Genomic DNA, 27,071 nt, shown 5'->3' with positions numbered 1-27,071 from the left:
ACGCTTCTTGATTAGACCGGGGTTCGAGCCCGTCACCACCAAATACGGAGGATGCGGAAAGGTCAGGGAATGACCACCGCACATCCTCGGAGCAATATGGCCTTAGTTGCTAATGCTCCTAAAAACCAAATAACAACAACAACAATCATCATTATCATAGACTAAATGCACACTCATTGATCACTCATTATTGGCTCTGCACTCGGTTTGTTGCACAAGGAGGAGTCTTCTTCAGAAATGTTTTAAGAGGCATTTGTTTCCAAGATAAATTTCTCTTTTCTTTATAAATTTCAATAGCACGCATAAGCATTTTTTAACGGCACACACAAATTGCAACTAACACGATTTGCATGGAGTAACAAGTTTACGAAGCTTAAAAAAAAAGGAATGAAGAGAAAATTCTGAAAATTTATTTGTTTTTTATACGATTGAAGATTTCAGTAAAGGGGAAACACATTTCACCATAATAACGCAAAAAACCACACAATTCCAGCTATCGGTATTTTCGCAAACGAATAACAAGGAGTTTACTATCTGTTTATAATTGCTTGCCCAATAAACCGGAAAGTGCAAATTGTTTTTATTGTTTTATGGTCGTGACAACTTCCAGAAATGTGCTTTAGAAAAGTATCACAAAGCCGTTCAAAATTCGTTCTTATAACAGAGCATCTGATAACGATGAAAGTGTAGTGCATTTAATGATTTGAATTGGTAACTAATACAATTTACACTATAAAAACGACCTTTTACGGGGTTATATAGCAAAAATTTGAACTTCCGAGGTCATGGAATGAATTACCAAAAAACAATGTGTTATTGGGTTCACATTACGATATTTTCGTGATATGATGGTAATGGATTAATATCGTAACAGCAGGGTACACTGTATTGTATAGCTACGTGCGTGGTTTGAAATGCGGTATTTATCAATGTTTAACATTAATTTTTTGCAATTAATGTTCATATTTTCGATTTTGTTTATACTTGAAAAAAAACCTCATAAACCCGGGAACTCGTAAAGCGAGAACTGCCTGTACTACAAAAGAAAAATTATTTTGAAATGGCTCTGATAGAAGATTTCATTTTTAAGAAATGGAGCGTAATATATTTTAAGAAATCTACTTAACAACCCATTGGATGTCCTCTCAAACTTAAACAGATCGCAGCATTTTTCTATACATGGAACAATTACCAAAGTCATAAGTGCTGCACATGATAACATATAAAGAATACTGACAGTAACAGCAGCTCCACTACTCTTATTACTTTTATTATTTTTTTTTATTTTGTTTTACAATATTGCATTCAGATCTAGAATTATGATTTGAAGACAGCTAATAGATTTTGTTTATTTCCAGGAAAATCGTTGTCTTTTCTATCCATGGATGATTGGAATGATCATAGAAATTCTGTTAATGATTGCTGTTGGATTATGGTTTATAGTTCGATATTATAATAATGTAAGCTATCTCCTATGAATATATATAAAGTTACTCTTATACATGATGTTATACTGTGATTACACTGGAATTATTATTATTTATTTATTTTTTTCTTTACTGCTGTAACTTTACATCATCATAGTTATTGCAGATAGCAATAGTGTGGTAGCAGGTAATTTGTGGACAGTATTGCACTAATTGCCAGCTAATTTTGTTAGCAGGCAATTTGGAGAGTCTAATTATAATGAAAGCTGAAATGAGGTCTGGCAACTAGTTATAATTCAAATGCAAGGAAATAATCAACTTTGATCATAACGAAAAGTTCACATTTGCACATTTGTGAAGAGAATTTTATTCTGAAGGATGGGCAACAGCTTGCATTCATGTACATTAGTCTGCAGAGGCGGAATTAACGGCGGGCGCGCGCCCTGGGCCCCAACTTCTGAAGGGCCCACAAAACCCCAACTGTACACTTTTTTCTAATGACACCAAGTTTGGTTTCATATGTGCAATTTTAATTATGTACAAGTTTACAATCGGTGGTAAAACCTGATAGTATGTTTATATTCGCTTATTTTCATTATTTCATTACTACGCTGCATAGGCCCCGTGCGGCTGCGCTACCGTTCATCGGAACAATAGAATCGTATTTGCTACTTTGTACTTACAAAGGTTCTCCTGCAGTGCAGACTTACGATATACGCAAATAGGGGCCCAATATTTTCTTCTGCGCCCGGGGCCTCAACCGGCCTTAATCCGCCTCCGCTAGTCTTGTAATATTTTATGCTTGCTTTCACTTTCAGTGAAATAAAAAACAATATAATAATAGGTTTAGTAGATTCTTCTTATGTTTACAGAACTTGCACTCCAAGAGTGCTGTTATGAGAGCTGAAAAGCAAAACTAAACAGTGACATCCTCATATGATAGAAAAAAGGATCCATATCTTTCTTCTGATATTCAAATAAATAAATAAATTAAAAAAAAGAAACAAGACTAAAAACTGAATTTAAGGAAAATTAAGGGTCTGGAGTCTGAAACTTTAACAACTCCTTTCAACTGTTAAGAAATTCACTTGCTAGGCCAGGCAAGAAAAAAAAAGGTGCAAGCAATGAAGGGGAATTGAGTATCGTGATATTATGGACCATAAAAAAAAGCATCCACATTTCTGACATAGAATTATATTTTACTTTTTTTGATTTTCAGTTTCATTTCAGCTCTTATTAGTCTTAGAGTCAAATCCTGTAAATATGTGAAGCATACACTAAATCTAAATCTAATTCCATAACTGACTAAAAGTTAATTTTCAAACCCATCATCGGTTAAATAGCTGTTCATAGCTAGGTGTACTATCCTTCTGGTCTTAACCAGATAATCTTATTTAATAGGTATAGTTAACTCTACTTGTTGCTAATAATGCTGTTTGACCTCTTCAAAATTATGATGAGAACAAAGAGGAATTCCTTGTCCTTTGTTGTGTTTTTGTTGCTGCCAGGTTTTAAATATATTTTATATTTAAATATATTACAGCCAGGTGTAATATAACATTTCTTTTAACACATTTTTCAGTTACTGCTATTTGAAAAAATTATACCACTTTTCACTTTACTGATGCAAATTTCCAGGTAATGCGATATATTTTTTGTTATGTGATAATTGAAAAAGATTTGAATTGCGCATTAAGCTTACTCCGTGTCGGATGGGCATTTGCCTGCTGCTCACCTCGGTGTGTTCCATTAACTATCAGAAGCAGAAGTGTTATTTGTTTGGCTCATTTCTAATAAAGTCATGTACAGATTTGCATCGCAGAGAACCTCAAACAAAAGGTTTGAGGTTCTCTGCGATATTTATTTTGCCTAGAGAAGATTGTTGTCGGCTATTAAAAATTGATTGATGAAAAAAAGAAAGCCAACACTGTTTAAATATTTCCATAACAAATAGTATGGAATTCATTGTGTATTTTATGCAATAAACATTTAATTCTATAATTATTTTCATTATCTTTTACATGGTATGCAGTTAAAAAGTTATTTAAAAGGTATTTTTAAAATTCTCTATGGACATTCTCTGAAGGTCAAGGACCAGTTATAATTTTTTCTATTGATTAACATGTTTTCATTTTGGACGATGTGCTCGCAGGATGAATTAACGAATTAATCATGTTAATCAAAGCCAGCCTGTATATATATATATATATATATATATATATATATTTTTTTTTTTTTTTTTTTTTTTAAATATCCTATAAATATAAATCAGAATGAACTGTTATCATGAGTTGTTTTGTTGCTGTTATACTTACTGTCTCATTAACAGTTATTTGATAACCTATTTCAGGATCTACTGTTCCCATGTGAAAATAGCAGTTGTTTCTGTTGATAACTTCCTGACAAAACAGTGGAAATGTTTGTTCATTGCTTTTGAAAAGTAGTTTTGGTAAGCTTAAAATTGATCAATCATAGCAACCAAGCCAAACTATCAAGTTATTAATTCATCAGGTACTGGCAGGAACTGTCGCATTGTGCTAGTTGCTATACAGGCATGGTCTAATGCTTGTTGCTTCTATGACAGTATGATGAAATAATGCTTCAAGTATTGACTACTTGAATGAGCAATCATGTCTTGTGTAAGCAAAATCAAACATCACAACAGCCTTCCATTGGAATGGTGCCTTTTGTAACTTTTGGCCAGTACCTAAAGTACATTTTGGCACTGACTGTTATCAGAAGTTGGATAGGCCCTGATTTATATTGTTTTTTCTTGCCAATCTGCATGCAAGATAAATAAGATTTGGTCATTAGCCCAGTAATTGATATATAAAAGCAAGTATATTTCATCTTTATTTCATAATAAAAATGAAATTGGACTGCCATTGTACAATTTCCAGTAGAAGATTTAATCAGATTTCATTGATTCAGAAGAAATAGCCTTTTCTAATGAAAAATTAAAAATTACATTTGGATTTTATTGTATTATAACAACATATGATACCCTACCATTTATTAAAGGATCTGATGTTCTGATATTAGCATTTTTCCCATTGTAGATAATGAAATAGGCTGTGACTTGGGTCATGTGATATGAGGCACCTATAAGAAGAGTTACATTGCCTTGGTGAATCATTAATAATATAAAACAGGACAGGCAGGTTACATCAACAACCATAAGGCATGATCATAGGTGTCTTGCAACAGGAATATTATTATTATAAGCAGTAGTGCATTTCACTCATCTAGAAAATTATCCAGGATCTTCAGTAAGTTGGTATTGTGGCACAAACCCAACAGTTAAAACAACGAGGCTAGCCAGAAGAAGTAACTCCATAATTAGGATTGCAGCTGTTTGTCCTGCCATGTGCACAAAAATCAGAGGGTGCCTCCGTAGCCAGGTGGGGAGGAGTGGCAGTGCGTATCACACGCTTCTTGATTAGACCGGGGTTCGAGCCCGTGACCACCAAATACGGAGGATGCGGAAAGGTCAGGGAATGACCACCGCATATCCCCGAAGCAATATGGCTTTAGTTGCTAATGCTCCTAAAAACCAAATAATAATAACAACAACAACAAAAATCAGAGGGCATCATTGCAGACAGTTGTCAAAACTTTAAATACCAGATGGAATTTCTACCAGCACATCTCAGGAAAATAGGTCTACACAGCTGTATTATGATCGGAAAGCCTCTCGCATGGGTCTGTTTGCAGGGTTTGATTTTTTGATTTGGTAGTTGTTGGCGCATCGGCTTCTGTGGCCATATTGCACCTCCCAAGGTTTTTGCAGTACTTTGATCCAAGCCCGAGGCGGGAATCGAACCCGCGACCTTTGGGTTGCCGGGCAGGTACTTTACCCACTCGGCTAGCCCGGTCGGCCTATTTGCAGGGAAATCAGAAATTACAGCAATGGTAGGTGGAGACTGAAAAACGTAATCTGGTCGGATGAATCATGGTCTGCATTGTTTAGTACCAATAGATGAATTAGAGATGTGAAGGAAGTCGCATCAGTGCATGAAGCAGTGGATCATCAATGCATCCTGTGTTCCATGAGATTGCTTATGGTAGTGCTCTTGTGTGGAGACTGTTTTCATTGGCAGGCCATAAGTCCTCTTGTTATTCTGGAGGATATGTCTGTCATGGCTCACACAGTCACCAGACCTAAATCCAACCAAGAATCAGTGGCACCACATGGAACAGTGTACCTGAGATAGTTCTCAACAACCAAAAATTCCAATGAATCTAAAGGTTCTTTCAGAACAGGAAAGGAATAACATCACCAGAAACATCTGTACACATTCGAGCCGAATTCATGCTGAGCAGACTTGCATGTACTACAACATTCTATAATATTTTGGTAGGGCAGTATCTTTTATTTTGTGTTACATAGTCTGGCTGTCAATTGAAGATATATATAATGAAAAGCCATTATTTTCTTACATGACTTAGTAAGTTATGGCTTCTCATTACTTGTTATTTAGTGTTTTAGTTGTTTCATATATTTTTTTTTCATCTTACAGAAACTGTTTCTGTACCATGGTTTTATTTCCGGATTAACAGTAAGTTATTACTGGTATTAGCTGTATGGTGCAAGTAAGCCCGAGCCATTAGTACAAAAAAAAAAAAAAAAAGACTGTGTGTGCTTCACTTCTTGTATAGTTACTGATCCAGCCAACCTTTGAATTTCCCCAAGTTGTTGGCCTCAGCTATCCATACAGGTAACTTTATTCCGCTAATTAGCAACTCACAGGCTAAAAGAAAATTTTCTACACTCCAGTTTATACCTCTTTCCCTATAATATGAATTATTGGTCCCTAGTTATAGTATCATTAACAACCATGAAAATTTTGCCTTCATTTCAGTGAAATCCCCCTCTGAGGTAGCCAGTTACTACTTTATAGTAAAAACCTGATTATATAAATAAGTTAGATCCAATTGTATCAGATACCTCCACTTATCTTGAAGTAGACCCGACACTATTTACCAATTTGGTCAATCAATACAATAAAATGTTAACCACGTATCAAAAAATTGACTACATTACAATGGCTTGGTTGAAGGAATTGAAGGCCAGAACATACAACATTCCTGCACTTTTTGGTCAAGTAAAATTGCATAAGGCCGGATTTCCTATTCGGCCCATTGTTTCCAACAGAAACTCTGCATTTTCATCCTCGGCCATACATATCTATAGCATTATAAAACCCTTAGGCAGGCGATACAATTTGGGATAAGAAACTGCGATACGTTATCTAATAACCTTAAGGACTTGGTGATAATGATAATTTATTCTCACTAGATGTTACCTCTTTATATACGATTGTAAACATTGAATACACATTAGATATTCTTTGGGATATGTTAAATAATAACTCTATACCGATTAATTATATGAAGCTTTCTATTAAAGAAGTTTTTCACTTAATTAAACTTTTCATTGAAGCCTAACTATATCACCTTTCGAGACAAAGTATATAAACAAATTTTTGGTTTGTCAATGGGATTGAGCCTGAGCAGCTTAATAGCAGAGGTCTATCTCAATGATTGAGCATATACATTTGACACCTTTTCTACCCTGTATTGCATACTATGGGAGATATTTAGACGATGTTCTTGTTATCACCAATAGTTGCACTATTCAAGACATTTTACATTCATTCAATAATATTCATTCTAGACTCAATTTTACATTGGAAAGGGAGAATACGGATACTAAGTCATTACATTTTCTAAATTTCACACTTACTTTGGTCTCGAATAAAATCCAATTTAACATCTATCATAAACCTACAAACACCGGTATGCTTCTGCATTATAACAGCTATCACCCATTCACCTACAAAAGATCTATTATCTTTAATCAGTTTCTCATTGCCTATAAATATTCAATGATGGAATCTGCTTTTGACTCAGAAATACAGATATTAACCAGCAGATTCTTAAACAGGGGTTACCCCTTTGCTACAAAAAACTGAATTAGGATACAAGCTAAGGATAGGATACAAAAAAACCACACCAACCAACAATAGTAACATCAAAAATACTTTATTTCTTCCTTTATGTTGAACAGTGGCACAAACAGCTTAACAGATTCTTTAAAGATACTGAATTTAAAATTGTGGCCAGACCAATACAGAAATTACACACTATACCGAACACTCGCTCAGCCCTTTCCTCGTTCGCAACACAAATAAATGACCTGGTATACGGTCTTGCGGTGATTGCGACTCGTGTTATCAAGGTTCTACGCGGTTTCCTCTGAATTTTCGTGTTAATCAACAGGTGGCTTCAGTTTGTGCTTCTCATTCAGCATAGTCAGTATTAGCCTTTCATGTCATTAATGAAAAACATACATTTTTATTTAACGAGGCCAAAATACTTAGTGTCCAATGTAATTGACTTAGTGTCCAATGATATAAGAGACTATTAATTGCAGAAGCCATCAAAATTAAATTACATGAGAATTCTGTTAATGTTCACTGACCATATCTAATCTCCAATTCATGTCTTTTACGTGCATGCGCGAAGGCAAATAATTCCTATTTAAGATTCATGCTCACCCCTATTCGGTAATTTTCATTCCTGTGATCATGACATACGGTCAAAAAGCGTTGCCAGCTTCAAGAAAGGCGCCTCCGTAGCCAGGTGGGAAAGAGCAGCAGTGCGTAGCACACGCTTCTTGATTAGACCGGGGTTCGAGCCCGTCACCACCAAATACGGAGGATGCGGAAAGGTCATGGAATGACCACCGCATATCCCGGAGCAATATGGCCTTAGTTGCTAATGCTCCTAAAAAAAAAAAAAAAAAACCAAAAAATAACCAAAGCTTCAAGAAGGAAATTGTTTTGCAATATTTTTGTTAAATTCTTTTAATTAATTTTTTACTTAATTTTTAAATGTGAATTATTAAATGTAAATGTGTTAATATTATAAATGTGGATAGTTGTGCCTTTCCAATATCAGTTGATTCATCTACTTGGAGTGCAAAAATTGTTCTTCACAGAAGCATATACACTTTCTTCTGTCTGCCTGCTAATGCACTAATCCATCTGCTAATGGTATTATTGGAAAGAGGAATTTTTTTAACTTCATTTTCTGCTTTGCTTCTAAAAAGTGTCCTTACTATAGCGTTGCAAGCAGGGAGAATAAGTGTCTCTGCTTCCATGTGAGGCTTCATATTTTTAGCAATTAACTGAGCTACTAAGTAGCTGGCCTCTTGAGCTTTATTAGAAATTATGGTTATTTTGGTAAAACTCAGACTGTTTTCTTTGGTTATTTAAAAGTCTCTCAAAGTACATTTTAGACTTGTTAGCCAGATTACTATGTTTTAGAATTACAGCTAATTCTCGACTTTATAAGTTAATTCATTCCTAGTGCGCACTCGTAAAGCGGGAATTTATTTTCCATAGACGTAAGGTTAAAAATAAGGGTTACATTCTCAACAATGAAATTAGTTAGCTAATTAGTTTGTTTAAACAATGATGGATTTATCGAAAGAAATTCAAATGCAGCCTGTAAAATCAAGCAAATTATAATATAATTGAGAAATTATTTACAACTTACAAATGTTAAAGAATGTTTATTCTTCATCATCATCGACTAAATGTACACACTAGTTGATCACTCATTATTGGCTCAGCACTCGTTGGTTTGTTGCACAAGGAGTTGTCTTCTTCAGAAATGTTTCAAGGGGCGTTTGTTTCCAAGATAATCTTCTCTTTTAATTATAAATTTCACAATTGCATGCATAAGCATTTTTTAACAGCACACACAAATTGCAACTAACACGATTCGCGTGGAGTAACAAGTTTATGAAGCTTAAAAAAAAAAAAAAAAGGAATGAAGAGAAGATTCTGAAATTTTATTTGTTTTTTATACAATTGAAGATTCCAGTAAAGGGGAAACACATTTCACCATAATAATGTAAAAAAACACACAATTCCAGCTGTCAGTATTTTCACAAATGCAAGAAGATCAAGTTTACTACCTATTTATAATTGCTTGCAGTAACAGACCAATAAACGGTAAAAGTGCAAATTGTTTTTATTGTTTTATGGGCGTGACCCCCAGAAATGTGCTTTAGAAAAATATCACAAAAGCGTTTAAAATTGATTCTTATAACGGAACATATGATAATGCTGAAACGGTTGTGCATTTTAATGATTTGAATTGGTAACTAATACAATTTATAAACCATGCTCACGACCTTTTATATGGCCTTAAGGTCATGCTCATGACCTTAAAAATGACATTTTAGAGAGATAAATAGCTTAGTTATACATCGTAAATTTCAACTTCCGAGATTTTGAAATGAATTATTACCAAAAAACAGTGTTATTGGGTTCACATCACGATATTTTAACAATACAATGGTGTCTCTGGAACTGATTAACACTGTATTGAATAGCTACACACGTGGTTTGCAATGCGGTATTTATGAATGTTTAACATTCATTTTTAGTTATTAATGTTCATATTTTCCATTTTGTTGGTACTTGGATACTTCAGAAAAAAAAAACTCGTAAAGTGAGAACTGCATGTAAATGTCTCTTTAATTTACTATATACCATTGCTTTTGTGGACAATATGTCACCACAAATTAGCATTAGCATTAGTAGAGGCATTTGATGCAAGAAAGCAAGCTTATGCAGCATCAGCCAAAAAAAAAAAAAAAAAAAACCACTTCCACTTCACCCCTCTGTTCGTTCCAAATACCTGTCCAGCTGAGCCTTAAACTTATTTAGGCTATCAACTTCCACGACAAGGGATGGAAGTCTGTTCCACCAACCAACCACCCGCTGGCTAAAGGCAAATTTCCGCACGTCTATCCTACATCTGTCTTTCCTCAATTTGAATTTATGCCCTCTCAGGTGATTATTCTGAGCGAGAGGAAGAATCCCATCAGCATTGAGCATGCTCAAACCATTCAAGGCTTTATACACCTCTATCAGATCACCTCGCTGGTGCCTAGTCTCCAGACACTGTAATTTGCAAAACTTAAGCCTTTCTTCGTAAGAGCACCCCTTTGTTCCATTCACTAATCTTGTTGCCCTTCTCTGTACTCGTTCCAGCAGCTCTACATCCTTCTTGAAATGAGGCCTCCAGACCTGTATACAGTACTCTAGGTGTGGCCTGACCATTGCCTTATACAAGGGAATAATCACCTCCTTATCCCTGCTAGAAAAATTCCTATATATCATTGACAATACACCATGCGCTACTCTTGCAGCCCGTCTGCACTGCTCAGAGAACTTCATATCTGCCTGCACAACCACCCCCAGGTCCCTTTCATTCTCTACCACTGTCAGTGTAGTACCACAGAGTTGATACGTTGCTCTGGGGTTGCTGTTTCCCATGTGTAGTACTTTACATTTGTCAATGTTAAACTTCATTTGCCACCTCTCAGCCCATCTGCTCAACCTTTCCAGATCCTGTTGCAGCAGCATAGTGTCAGTAGTGTCCTTGACAACCCTGCCTACCTTTGTATCGTCTGCAAACTTCGACATTAAGCTTGATATACCATCATCAATATCATTTATAAATACAGAAAACAATAATGGACTCAACACTGAGCCCTCAGGGACTCCGCTAATAACACTAGTCCACGACGAGCAGTGTCCATTGATTACCACTCTCTGTCTTCTCCCCCTCAGCCACCCCTTTATCCACAGCAGCAATTTGCCTCCAATGCCACACTGCTCCAATTTGTGCAGCAGTCTTCCATGTGCAACAGTATCAAAAGCTTTTCTAAGATCCAAGTATATAATATCAAAGTTATTCCCTGCATCCAGTTCCTTTGTGACTGCATCATAGTATCCAATCAAATTGGTCAGGCAAGACTTCCCCTTAACAAAACCATGCTGTGTCCAAGCTATAACTGAAGTCTTGTCTAAATGATCCCGCAGTGCTTCTTTAACTAGTGCCTCCATTAATTTTCCTGGAACAGAAGTTAAACTCACAGGTCTATAATTACTTGTCAGCCTTTGATCCTCCTTTGTGAATTGGGGTCACATTTGCACATCTCCAGTCTGTGGGTACCTCCCCTGAGTCCAAGGAAGCTCTCATAATTATGGCTCAGGGTTTGCTTACTTCCTCTGCTGCCTCCTTTAATATAACTGGATAGATCCCATCCACCCCGGGTGCCTTTCTTGTGTTTATCTTCAACAATTTCTCCTCCACTTTACTCAGTTATTTCAAGATTCTCTAGCTTACTGCTAGAGTTGATACACCTCTGGCTTTCCCCTCGCTAAATAACTCCTCACGTGTGAATGTCGATGCAAAATATTCATTTAGTTTGTTAGCTACCTGAGCAGGATCATCAACACTTGACCCATCGATATCAAGTGGACCAATCTGATTCATCTCCTTCCTTCTAGAGTTTACATAAGTAAAGAATTCTTTGCTGTTTTTCTTTGCATCCCTTGCCAAAGATTTCTCGTAATCTGCCTTCGCCTGCCTAACCTCCTTGGTAACTTGGTTACAGATCAACTTGTATCTATCATAGGCTTCTGCGTCATGTGTTAATTTGTATGTATCCCATGCATGTTTCTTCTCTGCCATATGCCTCATTAGTTCATCTGACATCCATTTAGGCCTAAACCTTGAACAATATTTCTTAGTTGGTATGTAAAGCCTAGTAGCTTCCAAGACAAGTTCTTTGAATGCTTCCCATTTTGCATTTGCTGTTGGTAACATCATCAGTTGGTCCCACTGTATAGAATTTAAATACTGTCTCAGTCCATCGTAGTCGCCTTTACGAAAGCAATAACCCTTCTCTTTACCCCTAATGGTAGTTACCTCTTTGAGTAAATCCCACTTCAGCACACTGTGATCACTGCCACCTAGTGGTTCATTTATCTGCAGATTCTTAATGCATGAAGAATCACTGCTGATAATCAAATCAAGAGTATTCCTCCCTCTAGTTGCCTCCCGAACATGCTGATGTAGAAAACAGTCATCCAATAAATCCACAAAAAAAAGCCTTGCTAGTGTGTGAGTGACCAGCCCCCAAATTCCAGTCAATATCTGGGAAATTAAAATCTCCCATTATAAGACTGTCTGATTTACTGGCCCACTCTATTTCCCTGTACAGTATCTTATTATACTCATCAGAGTCATTAGGCCTATAGCACACTCCTACTCTCAATTTTGATTTACCTATGCTTATGTCACACCAAACTGACTCGACACTGCCCTGTCCATCGATGTCGACTGGCTTCACTTCCTTGGATTTTATGTGTTTTTTAACTAATAGCATAACCCCTCCTCCCTTCCTATCCTTTCTGTAGACGTTGTACTCCCCAAATTCCAGTTCTGCATTCCTTATATCTGTGTGACACCATGTCTCTGATATCCCAACAATATCTGCCTTTGATGTTTTGAGCAATACCTCAAATTCATCAAATTTATTTACTAAACTCCTAGCATTGGTGTACACGCAACTATACATGCACCTATTTCTATTCTTAGCTACCCTAACAAAACCCATGTGTTTACTTGTACTGCAATGACTCCCAGCAGTCTCTGAAATATCCTGCATCTTGTTTTTCAGGCTTCTGCTCATTCCAATAGAAGCAGTGCAAGAATCTCTTTCACCTCTGCCAGTGGCTACTGTTAATCTATTCGTCTTTGTCTCCCCCCCAAGCTAGCAGTTTTCCGATCCACCTAACACTGCCTCGATAGCATCAGCAAATATTCTTGCACCGTTTCTATTTAAGTGTATCCCATCCCTGTAGAAGCAATCTCTCCTGTTAACAAGTACAGTCCAGGCTGAAAAAAATTCTACCCCTTGAGCCTTGCACAATCTTTCCAGGGCTGAATTGATCGACAAGGCTCTCATCATATACTCCCTCCTATCGTGTCTGGGCAGAATTGCAGACACTTTCAAATTCAACCCTATTTCACGGCTTTTTTTCAACAGTGACCTGTAGTTGTTAAGCAATCCTGCCCAAAATAACACATTTTGGGCTAGGACTATCTTTATCCCCACACCAAGTAAATCCATGTTCCAAATACTGACAGTTTTTCTTCCTCACCTTCACAGCAGACTTGCTCAAAGAGGGAACAGTTATAATTATTCCTTCTTTACTCAAACTTCCACCTTTGTCTTCTTTTTCGTCTTTACCGTAATCATCTTAATGTTTGTCTCTTTTTTTGCCTTCACTACAATCATCTTCATGCCTTCTTTTCTCCATAAGAAACTTGACCATCTTACTATCAAGGGTACTTTACTAACTGAAATTTGTGTTGGCGACGGGCCATTACAGTACGTAAGTAAACATATCAACTGATTATTCGATAATCTCTTTAATCATATTATTGTAATGAAAATTAATACCAGTTTTTTCTAAGATTAGTTTTTCTTTAACCTTTTGCACCACGCTATTGTGGTGCAAAAGTGTGCTTACCCTACCACTCTAAATTAACTTCTGCGTGCAATGTCATGCTGCCGCAAAGTAAATTTAAAACATTTTTATTTCCAGGAAAATATGACATATCCAAATAAAGATTTCTTCCAAGTAGCCAAATATATCTTAAGTATACGTAAGTAACTTATCATCGAGCTTAATTCGATACTTAAGTCCTGGGGCACATGTAGTGTCATGTCGAGTCCCACTTGACAGTGGAACACAAAAGGTTAACCGTAACGTAATATTGTGTGTAATGAAACTGTTATCTTTTATATTGTGAGGTTTTTTGTATTTTTTTTATTTTGGAATTGTAAATAGAATGATAAGTTGACATATGTAAATACTGTCATTGTTGTTTATGGAACACAATAATAAGGATGTACCTTTTTATAATGAAATAAATATATACATTTTTAAAAAAATAAGTTTAAGTAGCAAACCCAAATTACATCATATGCCTGGAACATTGTTGCAGCACCCTAGGGTGCCATGGCACCCCAGTTTAAAACCACTGAGTTATATGCATCTCATGCACTTTTCTTCTCCGCCACTTGTCTCAGTAGTTCATCTGACATCTATTTAGGTCTATGCCTTGAACAGTATTTCGTTGTTGGTGTGAAAAGCCTTGTAGCTTCCACGATTACTTCTCTGGATTCTTCCTGTTTAGAATTTGCTGTTGGTCCCACTGCATAGAATTTAAAAACTATCTGAGACCACTGTAGTCACCCATATGAAAGCAAAAGCCTTTACCTTTAACAGTAGACATTTGGAAACAGTAATCGCAAAAGTTGTATATTTGTTACCATAACAGAATTTTCTTATCAGTAATGACTTTTGAAATACCCTGAATATTTTGTTTCTTGTTCAGGTTTTATATTTTTGTAATGAGAAACTAGTTTGAACATTGGAAGAGTATGTTGTGTTTATCTTCCTGGCAGTTTTATGTAAAAAAAAATTGTAACCCAAATTGATTACATAAGATAGTTTTTTACCACAACATATTTTTATTAAATCTCTGCTCTCCACAATTTGGATTTTTTTTCTTTAAACAAAAGAATTGGCATGACATTCAAAGATGTCATGCTCATGTTTACAAAAAATTTGTGTTATAAAATATATACAGTAAACCCTCGATTTAACGGACTAATAGGGGAGATGGGGTGTCTGTTGATGCTGAAAGTCCATTAAAATAACTTGGCAGGGGCATTTTTTATTGTTCTTAATGTTAAAAAAACTTTAATATAATATAAAATGTTGCAATTTGGCCTTTGATTTACAGATATCAGAAACAGTTTGTTTTTTATGCCATAAATTTCACAAACGCTTGCTACTGAGATGCCGTGTTCTAATTTCTCAATTAGCTCTAATTTCTGTGCCACATTTATTTAAGTTCACATGCTTTCTTTTAACTCCTCTATCACTTGATGCCATTTTAAATTGTAAGGATTGCAAAATTATTTAATAAATAAAAAAGTCACAATTCAGAAATCACAGAAACATTGTGTACAACCTGACTGCATGATAGCTTGAGGCAGACTGAGACCGAAACAAAGCAAGTCGGTAGACCTGCAGTTTAGTGTCCCGAGTCACGTTCAACTCACAAGTCACCACCTGCTCTTATCTGGGAAAACAGCTATTTGAACATGTTTTCAGAAAGAATAAAAAACAATTTCCTGAATTTGATTATAAAAAATAAAAGTAGGTAATTATCAAAACAATAATGGAAATAGGTAATTATTATTAATTTTTAATTAATAATAACACTGAAGCTTTGGATAACCTAAAAAAAATAATATGGTCGAGATTAATATGTACATTACTGTATTATTATTTGTCCGGTCCGTTAAATCCAAAATCCGTTATAAATTGGGGTCTGTTAAATCGAGGGTTTACTGTGTAATAATCACAGATTAGAAATATTTGATTTTTTTGTAAGAAACCATTGGTAAGAAAGCATGGGTATTTAAAAAGTTGAATTTGGACTATGAATTATATTAACAAAAAACAGTTGCATTGTTTAACAAGTTGTATTTGGACTGTACATTTATGACTTTTTGATTCTTTATGTCAGCATGCAGTTAGAGATGGTAACACCATAAATGATTTTTTTTAAATTTTTTTATTAATACTTGTTTGGGAAGTCTATATCTTTAATTAAATTGTTTCTGCTTTTAAGTTGGTATGCTTACTGGTGGCTTAGAAGGATAAATTATCAAACTGAATTAAAAGTAGCAAACAAACAACTTTATAAAGTTCATGATTAAACAAGAACAATATGTTTATGATTGAAACAATTTTATTATTATTACCTACATGGTGCAAGGAAGCCCGAGGCTTATGCTGCACCAACCAAAAAAAAAAAATTCCCTGGGTTACCAAGAGAGAGAGAGTCAAAAGTAGAAGGGAATCACCAAGAAAGAGAAGAGTGATGATATCCAGCTCAGAATCCTAGGTGTGCCAAGCCCATACTCACCAGATGTGAGCCCCTGGGGTATGCAAGTATAAAGCAGGTGAATTGTGCACCACTTGAGTATCATTTTGTCAAACTTTAGCAGTTATAACAGCACATATTACTTGATTTAAAAAAATGGTAAAGTTCTTTTCAGATTTAAATACTACAAAGTTCAATATAACATTACTGAAAGTGAATGTCCTCTGAAAATTTTTTTTATGTAAAACATTATTTGAACCATTATTAAAAGTTCAAAAAACTTTCCATGAATGTTGATGGCTCAACTTATAAATTATGCTATTAAAACTTTTCATGGGCATTTGGTGGTTTGTAGAAGTGAGACAGTGTTCAGAACTGACTGTTATATACACTGTGCTACCACTTTATTAGGCACACTACCTAGTAGCGTGTTGAGCCTCCTTTAGCCTTCAAAACAGCCTGAATTCATCTAGGCATGGACTAAACAAGATGCTGAAAACGTGCAGAAATGGAGTACCATGCAGACATGAGTGTGTCATGCAGTTCCTTGAGATTCGAAGGGGGTCAGGCCTGCAGCGAACAGCCCTTTCCAGCTTATCCCAAAATGTTCAATAGGATTGAGATCCGGGGGCCTGCAGCAAAGAAAAGTCATTGTCATGTTCCTGCAACCATTCCAAGTGATTCGGGCTTTGTGCATCGGCGCATTATCCTGCTGGAAGTAACCATCTGACTGAGGGTAAATTGTCAACGTGAATGGATGCACTTGGTCAGTGATGATGTTTAGGTACGATGTGGCATTCAGATGTGAATCTATGGGTATCGATGGACCCACCGTGTGCCAAGAAAACATTCCCCACACCATAACACTGCCACCTTGCACAGTAGTTGTCAGACATGACAGGCCCATGGATTCATGTTGTTTTCGCGAAATTCTGAGTCTTCCATCAATATGACGCACCAGGAACTTCGACTCATCAGATCAAGCAACTTTTCCAATCCTCGATAGTCCAGTGCTGGTGTCGCTGTGCCCATAGGAGGTGTGCTCTCTTGTTCTTCATTGATAACAAAGGTACGCAATGTGGCTGTCAGCTGTTGTAGCTCATTCGTGACAAAGTGCGACTAGTGGTCCATTGCTATATTTTGTTCTGTGCACGAAGGTTGTTCTGACGTGTTGGGTGACATTGTGGCCCGTCTGTTTGCTTGCACAATTCTAGCCATCCTCCTCTGACCTCTCTCATCAACAAGCGATTTTCTTCCACAGGAGTGCCGCTGAGAGGATGTTTTCTGTTCGTTGCACCATTCTCGATACACCCTTGAAACTGTGGTGCGTGAAAAGTTCAGGAGAACTGCCGTTTCAGAGATGCTTTGTCCGGCATGTCTTGCACCTACTACCATGTCACGTTCGAAGTCCGTTAGATCACTCCTTTTCCCCATTCTTGTTATGGTTTGTATGCTGAACTGATACTAGAAAGGTTGTTCTGCTGGATTTATATCTACAACTGTGGTCATGTGACTTGCAATGTTGTGGGACAAACCATTTGTGTGCACAGCAGGGGTGTACCTAATAAAGTGGCAGCACAGTGTATATATATTTTTCATAATAATTAGATTAGTTTTATTCATTATATTTTAAATTTTACAGCTGTATTCCTTCCTGGCTACATTAATTCTCTGGTGCTTTGATGGTCTTCATGTAAGTATATGTATTAAATTTTAAAATTTAAATTCTAACAACATTGGTTTTTATCATGACATTTAGTTCTTGTGGAAGGAATCTGTATAAAAGATTTTAATTGTCTATACAGGCAACTCTCGGTTTACGAACGAGTTCCGTTCAAAGATGTTGTTAAAGATGTGTTATAAGTTTTGTTCGGTATGTGTGGCTTGCATTCCTGAGCTTTTACGATATGTATCATATAAATTAGCATCCATTTTAAAGCATTAAAACCATGTACTAAACATCGAATGGTCTATACAATACGTGTTTTTTTGTGTTAGTTGTTGGTGCATCAGCTTCTATGGCCATATTGCACCTCCCAAAGTTTTTGCATTTTTACTATGATCCAAGCCTGAGGCGGGAATCGAACCCGCGACCTTTGGGTTGCCAGGCAGGCACTTTACCTACTTGGCTTGCCCGGTCGGCTATACGTGTTTTATTATAATGTATGTATGTGTTATGGTTTATCGTATGCAATATGTAATGTAAAATAAAATAAAGAATAAAAAAAGATATTGTATTTGTTAAATTTAATTAAAACATAAAGAGTTACAAAGTAGAAATAAAGAAAATGAGTACTAACATAATATATGTACTGTGCATACATATGTATTCAACATTTATTCGTCAATATTTTCCACATAAGTGACACGGTGCAGATGAGGTAGATGGAAGGGTGCCTGATAACGATTCTTTTTCAGTTAGATTCTTTTTTTTTTTTTTCCCCCCTTCAAAAATCTCGCTGTAGCATGCTAGACAGTCATAAATGCATCTTTTTACTTTTGCAATTCTTTCCATATTTGGGTCTTCTTGAATGATTGCCAACCCCTCAGAAATTGATTTAAAAACTGCAGCCATTTTCTGCCTTGTAAATGTTCTGGGAGGCCATGGAACATCAGGTTCTTCTGTTACTTCAGAATATAGATGTCTCTATTTCAATTATTTCATCGGCTGTTAATTCCTTAAAATGCGAGTCCAAAACCCCTCTCACGTCAGTCACATCAAGGTCGAGGTCCATTTTATTGCCCAGTTCAACAATTTCTTGATAATTATTGTAATAAATACATTTTTTAAAAGTTTATTTATTTAAATCTTACAATATGTATATAAAGTGCTTAGCATCATAATACACAGCCATTTCTGAATAAACAGAAAATTTTTAAGGTGGCATCGTTTTAGGTTATATCTCATATTGTGAATGCCTTCACAACGAGTTGCCATGATATTGCACTACTTCGAATAAGTAACGCTTCACCTAAGGAGAAGACTAGTGTTACTTATTCTCAGATAGGTACCACCACCCAGACAGCACTGTTTCAGGGCTATTTGGCCCTTCGTCAGTGAGTGGGTAGGTACCCAAGTGATGCAATGATGGCAAAAACAGTTATGAAGTATAACTCCACAATATGAGAGATGCCTGATGGTGTATGATGTATTTAGACTAAGGCGCATTTAGGGCTAGAGCCTCAAGCTGCGAACAAATTTAGACTATGTATATAAAGTGCTTAGCATCATAATACACAGCCATTTCTGAATAAACAGAAAATTTTTAAGGTGGCATCGTTTTAGGTTATATCTCATATTGTGAATGCCTTCACAACGAGTTGCCATGATATTGCACTACTTCGAATAAGTAACGCTTCACCTAAGGAGAAGACTAGTGTTACTTATTCTCAGATAGGTACCACCACCCAGACAGCACTGTTTCAGGGCTATTTGGCCCTTCGTCAGTGAGTGGGTAGGTACCCAAGTGATGCAATGATGGCAAAAACAGTTATGAAGTATGCAATATGTAATGTAAAATAAAATAAAGAATAAAAAAAGATATTGTATTTGTTAAATTTAATTAAAACATAAAGAGTTACAAAGTAGAAATAAAGAAAATGAGTACTAACATAATATGGGGCTCTAGCCCTAAATGCGCCTTAGTCTAAATACATCATACACCATCAGGCATCTCTCATATTGTGGAGTTATACTTCATAACTGTTTTTGCCATCATTGCATCACTTGGGTACCTACCCACTCACTGACGAAGGGCCAAATAGCCCTGAAACAGTGCTGTCTGGGTGGTGGTACCTATCTGAGAATAAGTAACACTAGTCTTCTCCTTAGGTGAAGCGTTACTTATTCGAAGTAGTGCAATATCATGGCAACTCGTTGTGAAGGCATTCACAATATGAGATATAACCTAAAACGATGCCACCTTAAAAATTTTCTGTTTATTCAGAAATGGCTGTGTATTATGATGCTAAGCACTTTATATACATAGTCTAAATTTGTTCGCAGCTTGAGGCTCTAGCCCTAAATGCGCCTTAGTCTAAATACATCATACACCATCAGGCATCTCTCATATTGTGGAGTTATACTTCATAACTGTTTTTGCCATCATTGCATCACTTGGGTACCTACCCACTCACTGACGAAGGGCCAAATAGCCCTGAAACAGTGCTGTCTGGGTGGTGGTACCTATCTGAGAATAAGTAACACTAGTCTTCTCCTTAGGTGAAGCGTTACTTATTCGAAGTAGTGCAATATCATGGCAACTCGTTGTGAAGGCATTCACAATATGAGATATAACCTAAAACGATGCCACCTTAAAAATTTTCTGTTTATTCAGAAATGGCTGTGTATTATGATGCTAAGCACTTTATATACATAGTCTAAATTTGTTCGCAGCTTGAGGCTCTAGCCCTAAATGCGCCTTAGTTTAAATCTTACAATTATGTTCACTCTACATTTGGCATTTTGTTTTATAAGGAACTCTATCTATTGGCGACTAAGAAATTTTGAAAGATTGTGACGTTTGTAAACCGAGAGTTGCCTGTATTTGAATATCAGTGCCTTTTAAAGGATTATATATGTATACATAAAAGGACAGATTGAAAAATATCTGGATGTATCCTGTTATTCAGAATGGTGTGTTATTCTTAGTTTTTGACTAAGTTTCCTCTTTTTTTTTTTTTAAATAGCATTTTTAAATATTAAAATAGCAATCTGTATTTTCATCTACAGCAGTTCTGTAATTTTTCGAAAATGTGCTATGAGCCATTAACTGAGAGAATTTTTAGTACAGTGGACAAAGCATTTTTCACTGTTCTGTACCCAGAAATCATGGATTAAGTCTTGGCTATATTCTAAAGATGTTAAAATATCTACTCTATAGCCCATTGTATTGCTTAGGCAAGGTGAGATCTTATGTTATCTTGCAAAAAAAAAAAAAAACCACTCTTTCAATTCCAGTCTTTTATTGCATTCTCTGTAGAGCTGCCAGATTTAAAACCAACTTGCTTATCTAAATGCAGAGCTGCTAACTGGTAATGGCTTAGTAGTCAGGTAAGAATGTCTTTCCAAGCACTGGAAGGAGTGCAATTGGGTGGTAGGAGCTGGGTTCAGTGGGGGTTTATTAGGATTTTGCAAAATTAGTCAAAAGTATTGCTTGCTTTAATATGGCAGGAAATTTATCCTGAGCAAGGCATTGATAAATTAGTTGGAGATGGTCTGGGTAGGCAGATGCAAATTTTTTGATTGCCTCCACCTCCAGACGGTCATGTCCTGGACATTTATTGCTCTTAGTGCAGTAAATAGCAGCCTTTAGTTCTTCCTGGAAAAAAGAGGTTCTGTACTGATATAATTATTGCTTAAGTGACAAATAACTTGTTTAATGGAGGACAGAGCAAGATCTAGAACAGGGAATAATGCATTGAGAATATTAGTAATGGTGTAGTGTCTTCCCAAGTATGGGTGGGGATATCATCAGTAGTAGTGATAGTACTATTAACTACTTTTCCTCGTGAAAGCTTGTTGGTGATGATGCAGTATATGACTCCCAAGGGCCAGAATTCCTGGTTGGCCCATCAGCATTTGCCAGGTTTGCCTCAGAGTATTCACCTCATTGGCAGGCCAAGTAGCTCATGCCCTTTGAGTGTATGAGAGCGACAGTGATACTAGTGAAGAGGAGGATGATGATTATGATGATGTTGAGGATAACGATGATAATTCAGTAAGGAATCTGAAGTTGAATAATACTAAAATAATAACGGTAATAATCCTATACCTTTCTTCATTGGCTTTTAAATTTGCATTCTATTAACAATACATTTTTTTCAAAAGTTTTTTTTTTTTTTTAATTTACCATTCCAAAATTAGGGTGTCTTTCACGCTGCTGCATCTTATAAGCCGACAAATACAGTAACTAATTATGATAACACAAAAATTAACATCACAATATAGCCTTGTATCATTTTGTTATGTATGATTTATTTTATTTTTGCTCTGCTGGTTTGCCATGCTGGTTTGCCTGGCATTTATTTTTTATTTATTTTTATTCTAATTTATTATAAGCAGCATGCGGTCTTTTAAGGGCACAAAAGGTGATATAGTTGTACACGTTGGCACTAATAATATTAAGAGTAGGAGACCGGCAGAATTACTTAACAAGTACAGGTCACTGTTGAACAAAAGCCGAGAATTAGGGTTGAATTTGAAAGTGTCTGCAATTCTGCCCAGACACGATAGGAGGGAGTATATGATGAGAGCCTTGTCGATCAATTCGGCCCTGGAAAGATTGTGCAAGGCTCAAGGGGTAGAATTTTTTTCAGCCTGGACTGTACTTGTTAACAGGAGAGATTGCTTCTACAGGGATGGGATACACTTAAATAGAAAGGGTGCAAGAATATTTGCTGATGCTATCGAGGCAGTGTTAGGTGGGTCGGAAAACTGCTAGCTTGGGGGGAGACAAAGACCAATAGATTGACAGTAGCCACTGGCAGAGGTGAAAGAGATTCTTGCACTGCTTCTATTAGAATGAGCAGAAGCCTGAAAAACAAGATGCATGGTATTTCAGAGACTGCTGGGAGCCATTGCGGTACAAGTAAACACATGGGTTGTGTTAGGGTAGCTAAGAATAGAAACAGGTGCAGGTATACTTGCGTGTACACCAATGCTAGGAGTTTAGTAAATAAATTTGATGAATTTGAGGTATTGCTCAAAACATCGAAGGCAGATATTGTTGGGATATCAGAGACTTGGTGTCACACAGATATAAGGGATGCAGAACTACAATTTGAGGAGTACAACGTCTACAGAAAGGATAGACAGGATAGGAAGGGAGGAGGGGTTATGTTATTAGTTAAGAAACACATAAAAACCAAGGAAGTGAAGCCAGTCGACATCGCTGGACAGTGCAGTGTGGAGTCAGTTTGGTGTGACATAAACATTGGGAGATCAAAATTGAGAGTAGGAGTGTGCTATAGGCCTAATGACTCTGTAAGGAACTGTACAGGGAAATAGAGTGGGCCAGTAAATCAGAGTGTCTTATAATGGGAGATTTTAATTTCCCAGATATTGACTGGAATTTGGGGGCTGGTTACTCACACACTAGTAGGACTTTTGTGGATTTATTGGATGATTGTTTTCTACATCAGCATGTTCGGGAGGCAACTAGAGGGAGTAATACTCTTGATTTGATTATCAGCAGTGATTCTTCATGCATTAAGAATCTGCAGATAAATGAACCACTAGGTGGCAGTGATCACGGTGTGCTGAAGTGGGATTTACTCAAAGAGGTAACTACCATTAGGGGTAAAGGGAAGGGTTATTGCTTCCGTAAAGGCGACTACGATGGACTGAGACAGTATTTAAATTCTATACAGTGGGACCAACTGATGATGTTACCAACAGCAAATTCAAAATGGGAAGCATTCAAAGAACTTATCTTGGAAGCTACTAGGCTTTACATACCAACTAAGAAATATTGTTCAAGGTTTAGGCCAAAATGGATGTCGGATGAACTAATGAGGCATATGGCAGAGAAGAAAAATGCATGGGATACATACAAATTAACACATGACACAGAAGCCTATGATAGATACAAGTTGATATGCAACCAAGTTACAAAGGAGGTTAGGCAGGCGAAGGCAGATTACGAGAAATCCTTGGCAAGGGATGCAAAGAAAAACAGCAAAGAGTTCTTTACTTATGTAAACTCTAGAAGGAAGGGGGTGAATCAGATTGGTCCACTTGATATTGATGGGTCAAGTGTTGATGATCCTGCTCAGGTAGCTAACAAACTAAATGAATATTTTGCATCGACATACACACATGAGGAGTTATTCAGCGAGGGGAATGCCAGAGGTGTATTCAACTCTAGCAGTAAGCTACAGAATCTTGAAATAACTGGGAGTAAAGACTGGAAATGTGCAAATGTGACCCCAATTCACAAAGGAGGATCAAAGGCTGACACAAGTAATTATAGACCTGTGAGCTTAACTTCTGTTCCAGGAAAATTAATGGAGGCACTGGTTAAAGAAGCACTGCAGGATCATTTAGACAAGACTTCAGTTATAGCTCAGACACAGCATGGTTTTGTTAAGGGGAAGTCTTGCCTCACCAACTTGATTGGATACTATGATGCAGTCACAAAAGAACTGGATGCAGGGAATAACTTTGATATTATATACTTGGATCTTAGAAAGGCTTTTGATACTGTTGCACATGGAAGACTGCTACACAAATTGGAGCAGTGTGACATTGGAGGCAAATTGCTGCTATGGATAAAGGGGTGGTTGAGGGGGAGAAGACAGAGAGTGGTAATCAATGGACACTGCTCATTGTGGACTGATGTTATTAGTGGAGTCCCTCAGGGCTCAGTGTTGGGTCCATTATTGTTTTCTGTATTTATAAATGATATTGATGATGGTATATCGGGCTTAATGTCCAAGTTTGCAGACGATACAAAGGTTGGCAGGGTTGTCAAGGACACTACTGACACTATGCTGCTGCAACAGGATCTGGAAAGGTTGAGCAGATGGGCTGAGAGGTGGCAAATGAAGTTTAACATTGATAAATGTAAAGTACTACACATGGGAAACAGCAAACCCAGAGCAACGTATCAACTCTGTGGTACTACACTGACAGTGGTAGAGAATGAAAGGGACTTGGGGGTGGTTGTGCAGGCAGATATGAAGTTCTCTGAGCAGTGCAGAAGGGCTGCAAGAGTAGCTCATGGAGTATTGTCAATGATATACAGGAATTTTTCCAGCAGGGATAAGGAGGTGATTATTCCATTGTATAAGGCGATGGTCAGGCCACACCTAGAGTACTGTATACAGGTCTGGAGGCCTCATTTCAAGAAGGATGTAGAGCTGCTGGAACGAGTACAGAGAAGGGCAACAAGATTAGTGAATGGAACAAAGGGGTGCTCTTACGAAGAAAGGCTTAAGTTTTGCAAATTACAGTGTCTGGAGACTAGGCACCAGCAAGGTGATCTGATAGAGGTGTATAAAGCCTTGAATGGTTTAAGCATGCTCAATGCTGATGGGATTCTTCCTCTAGCTCAGAAAAATCACCTGAGAGGGCATAAATTCAAATTGAGGAAAGACAGATGTAGGATAGACGTGCGGAAATTTGCCTTTAGCCAGCGGGTGGTTGGTTGGTGGAACAGACTTCCATCCCTTGTGGTGGAGGTTGATAGCCTAAATAAGTTTAAGGCTCAGCTGGACAGGTATTTTGAACGAACAGAGGGGTGAAGTGGAAGTGGGTTTTTTTTTTTTTTTTTTTTTTGGCTGATGCTGCATAAGCTTGCTTTCTTGCATCAAATGCCTCTACTAATGCTAATGCTATGCTTTAATGCAGCCCCGATGTTTGTGATGTTAATTTTCCTTTTTTCATAATTAGTTAATTTTTTAATTTACATACATGTATATATTTCTCTATGAAAAGTGCTGTGACAAAATCTGTTTGCATAACAGATTAAATAATTAAAAAAGCAATTTTTAATGTCATTATATTATTATTCAGTCATCTTATTGAAAACAAAGTGGCTAAATATACAGTAGAACAAATAAACCATATAAAATAGCTTATTAATACCTGCTGCTAACATACAAGTGTATATTTTTAATGGCTTAAATTTTGTTTTTTTTTATTAGGTATATTGTTTTCTTTGTGTGATATCACATTATCAAAAACTGCGAGAACTTCAGGAGCCCAAATTCATTATTTTGTATCCATGAATTGCCATTCAGTCAGAAATTCTCTCATTCTGAAAGAGGAGGAATAATTGTGTTCATTTCACACAAATCTAAATGCTACTTTTACACAAGTTAACTCTCTCTAGTTGTGGTCACCAGTGGTGAATACTAATATTTGGCACATTCCATTTTTGATAGTCTTAAATATTATATATTTTATATATATATTTGTAATATATATTGAGCATTTATATATTGTATTACCATTTCTGTAACCATGCTGTATTGAATGATAAATGTGTTTAAGCTTTAAATTTTATGAACAACTCTTAGTAGATTCTCAGAAGATGCTTTAATTTTTAGATATATTTTTCTTAAAAAAATTATCTACCACTTAGTTTTTGCAGTTCGTAACCTAACATTTATGGCAGCTATTCCAAGGTGTTTTTTAAATGGTTAAATGTTTTGAATATACTTTTGTATTGATTTAATAATAAATAAAAGAGTATACTTTTCCTGTGGGAATTATTTAGTTTTCTAATTATATTTTTAGAAAGAGAGAGAGACAGGCTATGTCAGGGACATCCAACTTGTTCCTTCATATTGTGTAGCCCACAGCCATGTAAGCATTCTTCAAGCGTTATCCTGAGTTTCAAACTAGTGTGTACAAAATGTAGTTTCACACAGATTTTTGAAAATATCCATTTTTCTGTATTGCTTTCACAAGTTTTATATATGGCGCCTCCGTAGCCAGGTGGGAAGGAGCAGCAGTGCGTAGCACATGCTTCTTGATTAGACCAGGGTTCGAGCCCGACACCACCAAATACAGAGGATGCCGAAAGGTCAGGGAATGACCACCGCATATCCCGAAGCAATATGGTCTTAGTTGCTAATGCTCCTAAAAACCAAATAACAGAACAATAACATAACAAGTTTTATATATCTTATTCAGATTTAGCAATATTATTATAACCATATAACAGGAATGTTATTATATTATGTAAATAAGTGGGAGATTTTCATATTTATTAAATGGGGGGGGGAGAAAGCTATAAATATAAACATACATAACAAAAATTATATTTTTAAAAATGCATTATTACTGGTAAGGAA

General features: G+C 36.5%; 1 protein-coding gene across 1 annotated transcript in view; it reads left to right on the top strand.

The window, feature by feature from the left end:
• LOC150085613 (uncharacterized) overlaps positions 1–26,284 on the top strand; it is a 54,943-nt gene extending 28,659 nt beyond the window's left edge. Inside the window, exons 4-6 of the mRNA XM_090373392.1 lie at positions 1,359–1,460; positions 17,911–17,961; positions 25,917–26,284. Coding sequence (XP_090229518.1) covers positions 1,359–1,460; positions 17,911–17,961; positions 25,917–26,000 — 237 coding nt within the window. The 3' untranslated portion in view covers positions 26,001–26,284. The remainder of the gene's footprint in view (positions 1–1,358; positions 1,461–17,910; positions 17,962–25,916) is intronic.
• The last annotated feature ends 787 nt before the right edge of the window (positions 26,285–27,071 follow it).

Source organism: Mastigoproctus giganteus, chromosome 5 (assembly GCF_048544385.1).
Source record: "Mastigoproctus giganteus isolate SK-2022 chromosome 5, ASM4854438v1, whole genome shotgun sequence".
Taxonomy (NCBI): domain Eukaryota; kingdom Metazoa; phylum Arthropoda; class Arachnida; order Uropygi; family Thelyphonidae; genus Mastigoproctus; species Mastigoproctus giganteus.
The sequence above is the reverse complement of the archived record's forward strand: the minus strand, read 5'-3'. Positions and strand labels throughout refer to the sequence as shown.